The 11926-nt window shown below is 36.5% G+C and overlaps 1 protein-coding gene across 1 annotated transcript; it reads right to left on the bottom strand.

Annotated features, from left to right (window-relative positions):
* Nucleotides 1-1635: 1635 nt before the first annotated feature.
* Nucleotides 1636-3481, bottom strand: LOC106767352 (receptor-like protein kinase FERONIA). Its single transcript, XM_014652225.2, has one exon. The coding sequence runs from the start codon at nt 3039-3041 to the stop codon at nt 1854-1856; it is 1188 nt and encodes a 395-aa protein (XP_014507711.1). The 5' UTR covers nt 3042-3481; the 3' UTR covers nt 1636-1853.
* Nucleotides 3482-11926: the final 8445 nt, after the last annotated feature.

Raw genomic sequence — 11926 nt, 5'->3', positions numbered from 1 at the left:
CGAATTTAAAAAATTCGTCATTAATTTAACGTCGAATTTTGTCATTATACGACGATATTCGACGTTAAATAACGTCGAATTTTGTCAATATACGACGTTAATCAATTTTTTTTATTTTTTTTAAATAATTGTGATCTTTTTTACAGTTCTAAGAGACCAGAAAAGCACAAAAACCAACAATTTTCAATTTTTGGTATCTTATAAAGTATGAACTATTAACAGTAATATAAGATCAATCAAAGAACAATAACAATCAACAAAGAAGTTCAATCAAACATCGAACAATAACAACAAACATGTTCAACCAAACAACAACAACATTAAACAAGTTCAACAAAAAAAATAACAAACAAGTTATCAATAAATAAGTTCTTCAAAACAAAAATGAAAACGAAAACGAAAACTAACCTGGGTTCATCGAAATAAAATGTTGCCACCAGTGAGAGAGAAAACAGAATGCGCCTATGAAGGACAAGAACACGAAATAATCGGTGAACACAAACGAAAATCATACCTAAAGTAGTTAATTAACATACATTTGTATCAAATGGAAGAAAAAGATTACATGTGATGGTCGTCAAACTTCATTCGAAAAAAGTTTGAGCAGAGAAAAGGGTCCTGCGCGCTAAGATAAAGTGAATGAATTTTCAATCTCCCACTCAATTTTTTTTTAATTCACTAACCTTTTAACGTTTAACGTTTGAACATTCGACGTTTTATATTCTTTTAAGTCGAATTACAATTCTAAACGACGTTTAACAATTGTATTTATTTAAAAAGATATCACCGGTCATTTTTAACGTTGGCTATTGAGTAATTCGACGTTAAACGCGTAATGTTATACGTTGTTTTTCACTAGTGCTTTAAATATAAGGACTATTGATTAAGGCTTATTTAAAATCACAACAAAATCTCATTACATGAAAAGTGGCATAAAAAAAAAACAAATCACTATATTACTAAATAGATTTTTGTTAATAATATACAGCATGTTTTAAAGTACATATATTACAAAAATGTTTCATTTGAATATTAGTTATATTATGTAAGTCCTTATTCCGTGACAAATTTGTACAGTTCTTTCCACCATCAATTCCATTTTATGTGGATTTGTAAATCATATACTTCGTCTTTTCACACAACCCTACATGCAGCTCTTCCTTTTTATCACATATAAAATTGATGATAATGTTAAGAAAAGCAAAAGGCATTCTCATATGCATATGTAAAAAGTTCTAATCTTTGCATAAAAATCAACTTAATGGCCCCAATTTCAACTTTTATCCTACTTTACCATTCAATTAAAAGCACATAACATTCTTGGAATCGTCCTTTTTTTCCTCCTAAAGTCATGACCAAGGAAAGACGAGACATCTAACTTTTATTTATTAGCATTTCATTACAAAATCTTTTTTAAAGCAAAAAAGTTCTTTTTTAAAGCTATCAAATAGTATTTTTAATATACCAAAATTAAAGTACCATTATCCCACTTCCAACTTCTAGGATACTTATCCTAAATTTATTAAACACAAGGAAACTTGAAATCCATCTCTCAAATAGAAAAGAATGTTAGATAATCATGGTAATGTTTCCAACTGATTTATGTATATCCCTATATCCCAAATCTCAGATATATATATATCAGGATTCCTCAATTCAGTAATATCTTTTCACCTATTAATAACTCCACGATCACAACAAAAACTATATTAATACTAGTATTATGTAAACAATAACTAGAAATTATGGTTCAGGAACATCTAAAATTTGCCAGTAAATCCATACATTAATCCACTAGTTAGTATTTCTCCGTGATAATACAAGTTGACATTAGCAGAGTTTGATTACATTAATTACCGTGGTCTTTGATTTCCAAGGTCAGAGAACATGACATGCACCAAAGCTTGTTCCTCCTCACTGCATGTCGTCGTAGCCTTACTACTGGAAGAAGCAAATTTGTCGTCAAATTCCCCATGACGCTCCATTTGTGTCAAGCCAATTTCCCGTTCACCTTGCGCTAAGCGGCGTTGCAAATTCAACGCATACTCTAACCCCTTTACCACGTCTCTCATCAGAGGCCGGTCCTTGCCATGATCATTCAAACAACTCAGAGCAATCTCCACGAACTTATTCAAACACTTGGGGCGCATGCTACCTTTCAAAACCGGATCCACCGTCTCATGAACATTCCCATCGTTAAAACACCGCTTCACCCACGACACCAAAAACTCTTGATCCTTCTCCACCCTGCTCACTATAGGTGCTCTCCCACACAATGCCTCAAGCAAAATCACGCCAAAAGAGTAGACGTCGGATTTCTGAGTCAACCAAAGACTCATATAGTACTCAGGATCCAAGTATCCCACACTACCCTTCACGTCTGTCGTCACGTGCGACGCGTTCGATCCCACCTTTGACAACCCGAAATCCGACACCTTCGCAACCCAATTCTCGTCCAGCAGGATGTTTGTGCTCTTCACGTCACGGTGGATTACGCTCTGTCGCCCCACGCCGGCGTGGAGGAAGTCAAGCCCACGTGCGGCCTCCAGGCAGATCTTCAGTCGCCGCTCCCACGACAACGCCTCGCCTGAGCCGTACAAGTGGTCGCGGAAGGTCCCACGCGCCATGAAATCATAGACGAGTATCATTTCTCTACCGTCGTTGCAGTACCCGATGAGGGAAACCAAGTGCACGTGGCGGAATCGCGAGAGCATCCTGATCTCGGTTTGGAATTCGTGTGCGCCCTGGTCCGAACCCGGTTTGAGCCGCTTGATGGCAACGGGCTTGTGACTCCTGTCGATGTGTCCCTTGTACACGTTCCCGAACCCTCCTCTGCCCACGATTAAACGGTCGTCGAAGTTGTTGGTGGCTGCTCTTATCTCCGCCAGAGAAAACTCGCGGCAACGCGTGCTTGAAGACTCCGAGTTGCTATCTCTCTTGGAGTTAACTCTTTTTACGCATCGGAAGATTATGAATCCGATGACGAAAGACAATAGCAACGACGACGCAGTTACAAGAGAGGCTATTACTGGAATTCTCATGCTTGTTGGGTTTGATGGTTTGGGTGGTAGTGGTTTGGGTGACGTAAGAGGGTGAGGGTTTGGAAATCTTGTTCTCTCCAACCTTGATTCTGTGCTCTGGCTTGATCGGGATCAGTTGGCATGACATGGCTTCGATGCCATTGCTGAATGCGTAAGCTTTGGGATGAATGTTTTATGTTTCGTTTGAGTTCCTCGTTTGTGAAGTATTCTTTTGTGGAGGTTCTTGCAGGATGGGCATGGATGTTGTCTGCATGGAGTGAAATGTTGAAGTTCGTTAGGAGAGTGTGGTTAACTCTGAGGGAGAAAAGAGAGTATTGACGACGGAAACCGGGGAGTGAAGAAGGGTAGAAATAAAGAGGAAGAAGATAGGAGTGTCACTTGACATTGCTTTTTGCAACTACTTCCCTTTCACAATTGAAAAATTATAGACGCACATTACACATGGCCTATCAGTGCAAGATTTTTCTTGATATACTTTTATATTAATTTGAAACATCATGCAAAGGTTAAAATATTATAAAGAAATAAACTTTATATTTAAAAAAAGAGAGTAAATAATAGCAATGTGAGTAGTTAATGTACAAGCTGTTGAAGTACAACTATGAAAAAAATTAGAGGTCTATATTATATTGTTGATTGAATGAATATAAAACCACAACAACAAAAGGTGAATTACATGGACCTACCTCACAGACATCCAAGAACGGTTGAATTGTTGAGAATTCTTTGTCATGATGGAAATTAAGACTTGAGCAGCTACATGTGTTTTATCCATTAAAGTGTCTCCACTTGCTGGATTAATCATGTTTCTCTCCATAAGCATTAGTCTTTTATAGAAGTATTGTATCAGTAACTGCTTGTTGATTTGATGATTTGGGCAAGTTACACATAGTTTGTTGAATCTTTCCCATACATATAAAGACTCCTTTTGCAATTGGCAAGTTCCACTAATTTATTTCTTGATTATGATTGTTCTTGATGCTGGGAAGAATCTTTCTAAGAATATTTTCTTCAAGTCGACCTAAGTATTGATTGCTATTAGCGAAAAGTATAACCAATCCTTTGTTGCATCACATAATGAGAAAGGAAAGGTCTTCAATTTGGCATAATTTTCTTTCACACCAATTGGCTTCATCATAGAGCATACTACATGGAACTACTTCAAATGTTTGTTGGGATCTTCACTTAGTAATCCATGGAATTTGGGTAGGAGATGAACAAATCTGGACTTCTGTTCAAATCCCGTTGGTCCTTCCTTCAAGTGAGGAAGCTGGATACAAAACTTTTGCAGTGAGTTCCTTCAAAGTTCTTTCTCGGTTAGCAGTCATATGAGATATTTGTGTAGTAGAAAAGGAACTTAGCATAGAATCCTGCATCAGGTTAGGTTCTCCAATTTTACTCTCCTCCATTTTTTCAATAATACTTTAATAATGGTTTAATAATTATAAAACAAAAGATTCATCAAATAAATTGGAACAAAATAATGAAAATATAAAAAATTAGAATTTTTTATTTATTTATCTTTAAATAATTATAAAAAAAGTGTGATAAATAAATTGAAACAAAATAATGAAAATATAAATAACTAAAATTTATTAAAATAAAGAAAACATGAGTGCTGTAACCGTTAAACGGCAAATGCATCAACTTATAATAATTACCTCAACTTATACTAATTTCGAGAAATTGAATGAGATCACAAAAGTGTATAGTAAAATATTTAATCAAATTGAAACCAAGAAGTATAAATAGACGAAGATGCCTATAAGTATTTGAATAAACGTCTAAAAATTTAAAAAAAAATGGAAAAATAAACTCAAGTTAAGTTGAAAATTTATTGCAATCCAATGATGAGAAAATTTGAATGCATATGTTGAAAACGTTAAAAAAATTGAATGTAAAATTAATAAATAAAAAGAAAACAAATAAATTTCATCTCAATTCTAGAAAGATTGTAATATATTAAAGCTGGTTGTGAATGATGCCAGTATAACAGTGATGTACGAGTGAATATGGAAAATTATGATTGAATATAATAAAATAAAATTGTGGATGCAAGTGTAAAATAGAAGGTAAATAAATTAAAAATAAAATCAAGTAATGGGATTAAATAAAATGTTTAAACAAGTAACTATACAGTGCACTAAAGGAAAACGTCAACAGTTATTTTCGTTTATACGCAGTGGTTTCACGACTGAGGTAATATACAAGAGAGGCAAAACTCGGTTCTTAACCGAGACAAAAAGGGATAGACTTTTGCCTCGGTTCAAATATAACCGAGGCGGTAAAGGGTATTTCATATAAAATTTTGTACTTCCTAATGTGGTGTCTCAACCATATATCTGTCACAATAAATGACATGAAAGATTAATAAAAGACTTATAAAATAATATATATTATTTAACAAAAACCATAAATTTTTACACAAATATGAAATTCATACATAATGATATAGATTGGTCATATGGATATTCTCATATTGTGAGATTCCTATGCAGTTTGAGGCAACACACTCATGACCAGGGCCTTAAAGTTTGTAAACTTTGCTCTCAAATCAGTGATCTCCTAGTCACGTCGCTCCAGTGCCTGCGTGAAGCGGACAACGACCTCGTCAGCAGTAGTGATGGAAGAAGAAGGTTGATGCTTCAGAGTACCTCCTCTCGATGTTGTATAGTTTGCAGCAAGTTGTCCTGCACCATACACTCGTCCCTTCTTCTTCCCACCAAAGATGTCGACCCAACACTGTGTCCTACGGATGCCGTCTTCTGCATACTCGTATCATCCGGTGTAGGAGCTGACCCATGTTCAGATCTAACCTGTGAAAGTCTCGTAGAAAATTCTTCCTGTTCAAACATTAAAAGCAATGTTGGGGAATGATACAATAACATAATGAAAGATTACTAATAGTAGCAGTGTTATTTGCTTACATGAGTCTTCCAAGATCCTTCATCAATGAATTCATTAGTGCCCTTCCGAACATGGGTTTGTGCAAAGACCTCATCAACATGGACCACCCGTCCAAGAGCTTGTGCCTATAACATAATTTAGAGTTAGAAGTGTATATGAAATAGAAAATACATAAGTTATATATTAAAAAAACAGAAAAGTAAAGAAAGTTTACCATACGAATGACATGCTCATGGATCGTGATCGACCCACCAGTATGCAGAGCGCCACCCTTTTCAGACGCTCTGTTCCTCTAGGCTGTAGCACACTTGTTGCGAAACTCTGCTGAATTCCAATGAGAAAGCAATGAGTTCCAAATGTTCTCGCCCAACCAGTGAGGGCGCTCCCCTGCAAGTCGGGCATCCCTAAACATGTCTGAGAGCTGATGAGATGCTTTCATGTGGAAATTTCTATTGCTCAGCCACAAGAAATGAGCTGGTACAAATGAAATGAATTAGTATATAACAATTTAACCATTGCAAAGGTAAGAGTTGGATGATGACATACTCAAGGTACGACTTAACTTCACTACAATTGATTAAGACATGGACATGAGCAGAGTTGAATTCAGCATCAGTTAACCAATGAGTGAATTNTTTTCCCGCATGACGACCTGATTGTCGAAAAACTGATAATGAACGTTGACGTGGTTCAGCTTGCCATTGCATTTCGTTTCTGACATTAGTGGGGGACAACATGAAGTTTTTGAAATAATGTGAACAAAAACACGTTATCTCTCTATGCAATTAAGTTTCACAAATTGAGCCTTCTACTCTAGCTTTATTTTTAACTGAACGTTTGGATTCTCCCATAAACCTTTCAAAGGCATACATATGCAAGATGGATTGGAAGATGCTCCATTGAATCAAAGAATGCAGGAGGGAATATTCTTTCTAATTTGTAGAGAATAATTGGGATATTTTCATCCATCTTTCTTAGGCAATTTTCCTCTAGTGTCGTGCAACACAAATTTTTAAAGAAGTTACTGATTTCTATCAGTGGGTGTAACATGTGTTGTGGCAAACAACTAAACGCAAGAGGGATGAAAGTCTCCATGAATACATGATAGTCATGACTCTTCAACCCTTGAATAGTACCGTTCTGAACATTGGCACATCTGGACAAGTTAGAAGAATATCAATCTGGCATTCTAAGCTCTTTGATCCATCCACACACTATTCTTGCCTCGTCTTTTGAGACGGTGTAGTTTGCTTTTGGTTTGAAGAATCAACCGTTAGCTTGCTCCTTCAACTCTAAGTCTTTTCGTGCACATATCGGAGGTAAATCTTTTCTTGTTTTGTCATTATCTTTTGTCTTGCCAATAACATTCATAATTTTGTTAAAGACGTTGTCAAAGAAATATTTTTCTATGTGCATGACATCTAGGTTATGTCTTAGCAAGTTGTCTTTCCAATAGGGAAGATCCCAAAATATGCTTCTTTTAGTCCAATTATGCCATTCTCCAAACCCATATATCCTATTTTGTCCAGATTCAGTGACTTTTGGATAGTCTTTCTGATGGCAACCCCTAAAGGGACTTCCCATCCAAAGAAGTATCAACTACACTAAGACTATGAAAGGGAAGTTGATTGAGAACTTACTTTTACTTTCTAAAGTCTTAGCATGATTCATCTTTNCTAAATAACTTTACATTGTTTTGTAGGTCATTAAATAAAGCTTGGCAAACACTTGGAGGAGTAACCAAGCAAGGAAAAGCAAAGGAGCTAAAATTGAAGATGTCACTACTACCACTCAACTGCACATATTCTGTACAGCCCAGCGGCACCGCAGACAGCAACTCCATCTTCCTCTGCAGTTCTGCTTAGCTGGCAAACTTAGCTTGCTTCCCAAGCTTCCTTTCATTGTTTTACATCACGTGCCTTTAGGATAGCTTGCATAACACGTCTTAGAAGTTCTCCTTCATCTATAAATAGGGGGCTTCATCCTTTGTAAAGAGGACTTTGAATTGATAATGAAATGCTGTTGAGATTTCTCCAGATATTCTTTTCAGAGTTCAAACACTTTGTGCCTATTCTGCACATTCTCCTCTAGCTTCCTTCCCTTTTGGAAGGCTTTCGGAGCTTGAGATTCATTGACTCACCTACACACCTTCATTGAGACATCCATCAAACACTTACCGTGCCTCATCTTCATCCATCTATCCGCTGCTTTCTTTGGTTCTGGAAGTGTTCGTGACTGAATTGCAAGGATGCTTCCATCATTTGGCATCAAGAGCCAACCGTTCCAGTCACACTTCAAGAGCTAAGTGTCTCGTTTCCATTTCCTCTGTTTCTCGGTCATGTATTGTTCCATGCGTTCAATTTTTTTTTTCAATCTTTGCTTCGGGTTATTCCACTGTCCTGTGAATGTTTAATCCATTTCACTGTTCTATAGGTGTTTTCTTCATTTTAAACGGTGCATCTTCGTGAATCTTCGTCCAATTCTAGTTTCATTTTTAGTTTCGTATTGTCACTGTCATGTGCAACACACTTTGCCGTTTTGAATCTGTCATGTGTATTTGATTCATTCAGCTGTGCATTTTTTTTCGTTTTGTTGTATGTCAATGCATTTCCTAGCTCAATTTTGATCATACAAAGCCATGAGGCATTGCCTAGCTTTGATCAAAACACTTTTGAGCATTGACCGAGACTGTCTCTGCATAAAACCGTGATTTCTGGTTTGAAATTGTGATATCTGATTTCGTCTAGAATTTTGTTGTTTAAAGCTTCGAGCACGTTTGCTTAATGATCTTAGATGTCTCTACAATGATTTCAAGTCACAAGCATCACAAAATTACAAATTGAGTTGTTGAGTTCATCCAAATTCTGTTTTTCGAAATCTGCATCAAAGTTGTCTCGGTTTCCTCTACTGCATAACTGATTCAGTTCAATTTCATTAATTCTGCAGTGGTTAACAAGTTTAATTGATTATATTAATCATGTTTCAATTGCTGGAAATCAGTATTTACCACTGCATCTGAAAAAGTGTGTTTGAGTTGCAACATTTTCTGTTTTACTGAGACAACATCTGTCACGGTTTTTACCATTTTTTTTTTGGTTTTTGCATTGTGCCTATGTCTTTTCCTGAGTCTTTTAGGTCAATTTAATTTTTCCTAGCTCATATATTCCAGCTAGATCTAGTGCATAGGAACAATCTTGATTAATTTTTCATCTAGCCAGCTTTGATTCTATGCAATTTTTCAAATTCTGATGCAGAATTTTTACTTTTTACTGCATAATTGGCAACTCAATAGGTGATTTGGAGTTTGTGTCCGTTTCTGTGCATAGCAACTGTTTGAACATGCTTCATTGACCATTTAAAACTTGTGTGCATGGTCTAGTTCCACTTTTCTCAGCCACAACATCAATTCACATATTCACCCATCATTTTGCTTGAAGTGTATACCTCATTTTGAGATCCTTACTGTTTTGGATCATTTTCATTGCTTTTGGAGTCATTTTTGGTGAATTGAAATTGGTTTGTTACTGTTCATATGGTAAATTTTGAGTCCAATTGAGAATTCCCTACTGTCTCACCACATTTTACTTCTTTGTGACTAGTGCACTTGTCATATTTTACAGCAGTCAATTTCTTTGCTGTCTAGGAGTTTGGACACATCTATTATGATGATACAAAGTTGTTTGAAGTGTAAATGACACATGTGAATCATTGCCATTGAGTTTGACCAGTGTAGTTTCAATTTTGCTGCCACATTTCAGTGCTGCAACGTGTTTTTTTTTGCTGTTTGCATTTTGTCCAGCCCTCACAAATCAAAATTGGATTGGCAAAAGATGGGATTTACCTTCTAAATCAGTTCCAGTGATCAAGCAAGTATAAATCACACACAAAAAAAAAGCAATTAAATCCCTGCAATCCAGTTTTCAGAAATCAAAAACCATAAACAGAAAATTCACAGTTCATTGTGGCATTTTGTCAAACACTTATGCATTTTATCAAACAGTTTGCATTGCACAGATTTTCCTCATTGTTTTTGAGTCATTTCTTGCTTTTATAATCTGTTCTAGTTCCTTTCCTAGGCTTCTTTTGTGAGCTACCTTTTATTCCAGTTGTATCTCACTTGAATTCATCATTTTTGGCTTCCAAACTATGTTTAGCAAACTGGTTTTTAGTTAACTAATTTCTGGTGCAGCAGTTGTTCCATTACCTCACAGTTTCTGTGTTTGACAGTGGTGTGTGACTTGATTTTAAGGTGATCCAAGTTCCACAAGCTTCCTCCAAGAGGGTAGCATCTTAGGGAGTGGAGAGTTTGTAGAATTGGACACAAAGGTTGTTCTCCAAGCTGCATTCTTGTGCAATTTTCAGCAGCATTCTCCACCTTTTCCACCACAAATTCAAACACTTTGGAGATAGGATATATTCAGCTCTTGTAGCCTACCATTGTATACATACTATAGCTCATTTTATCACTTTTATGACCTTGTATCACGAAACCTTTGAAGTTTAATTTGCTTTACATTTTTTCAAACTTAAAGTAACTTGTGAAAATGCTTTTCAAGCAATTCCAAGTCTACTAAGCAACATTGTAATAGTTAGTTCCCACCTCTTAGAGTGAGAGTGTGTCAAGGGGCTCCAAGTGTCACTTGCACTTTCACATAGGGTCGTTTTTCATTGCCTTCCATTTCCGTTCATTTACTTTTCTTGCTTGATTGACTTTTATGTTTTAAGTCTCCATGATACTTATGAGCGTGTTTCATTTAGTTAAACCTTCGTTTGGTTTCTAGGAACATAACATCCTTACATTCCAAAGGTTTTGAAAGACTTCTATCTAGAAACTTGGGTGAGAAGCGTCAGGAGACACTCTGGGTAGGAAGGACAAGGTTTCTAAGCTTGTCCATTGTGACTCACCTCTCCTTCTTGGGAGCTATTCGATTTCTTCACCTCTAGAATCTTTATAGAAGTCATTCACCAAAAAACAAGCAAATCCTCTTTTCAAAAAGTTTTGATTCATACTTGTGCAAGGCTTTCAAATATTTGTGAAAACAATTTCTCTACTTCACAAGCATGAGTCACTCTAGTGTTCAAGGTAATGTCACTCAAGATCAAGAGAACATAGAGTTAAGAGAAGAACTCAATAGAACCAAGACTGAATTGAATGAGCTAAGGCAAATGGTCGCCACTCTTACTCTCAATCAAAACGGGTACACCCACGGAGCTCACTCTCATAGGCACAATCATGATCAAGATGATCATTCCCACCATAGTGGACACCATACCTACCAACCTTATGATCACTATCAACGCCCTCCTAAGCGTCATCACAATCCTAGAGAACATCATGTAGAACCTAAACTTGACCTTCCTCCTTTCTATGGTAGAGATAATGTTGAAGAATACTTTGAGTGGGAGATGAAGGTTGAACAAATTTTTGAATGCTTCAACATAGATGATAGGAGGAGAGTGACCCTAGCCACCTTGACCTTTCAAGGTGCAGCCCTTTATTGGTGGATATCCATCATGAGAGACCAAAAGATGCATGGTGACTATACCATCCAATATTGGAATGATTTGAAAGCAGCTTTACACAGACGACATGTCCCGGCCTACTATGCTAGAGAAGTCATGGATAAGCTCCATCGACTTCAACAAAGAAACATGAGTGTTGAAGAATATAGGCAAAAATTAAAGTTACTCATGTTGAGAGCGGGGATAAAAGAGGAAGAGAGATTAACAATAGCTAGATTCCAGAGCGGCTTAAACTATGAGATCCGAGATAAGGTAGAACTCTTACCTTACTTAGATCTCAATGATTTTGTTCAGCTTTGTGTGAGAGTGGAAGAGAAACTTAGAAGAAAAGCTTCCACTAAAAGGAATTACCCTACCACCTACGATTATAGGAAAGATTCTAAGAGGGAGGGTAGTCCATTGAGGTATGATAAACCTCAAGAAAAAGAAAAAGAGAAAGAGAAAGTGAGAGGTAA

Source organism: Vigna radiata, chromosome 7 (assembly GCF_000741045.1).
Source record: "Vigna radiata var. radiata cultivar VC1973A chromosome 7, Vradiata_ver6, whole genome shotgun sequence".
Classification (NCBI taxonomy): Eukaryota; Viridiplantae; Streptophyta; class Magnoliopsida; order Fabales; family Fabaceae; genus Vigna; species Vigna radiata.
The sequence above is the reverse complement of the archived record's forward strand: the minus strand, read 5'-3'. Positions and strand labels throughout refer to the sequence as shown.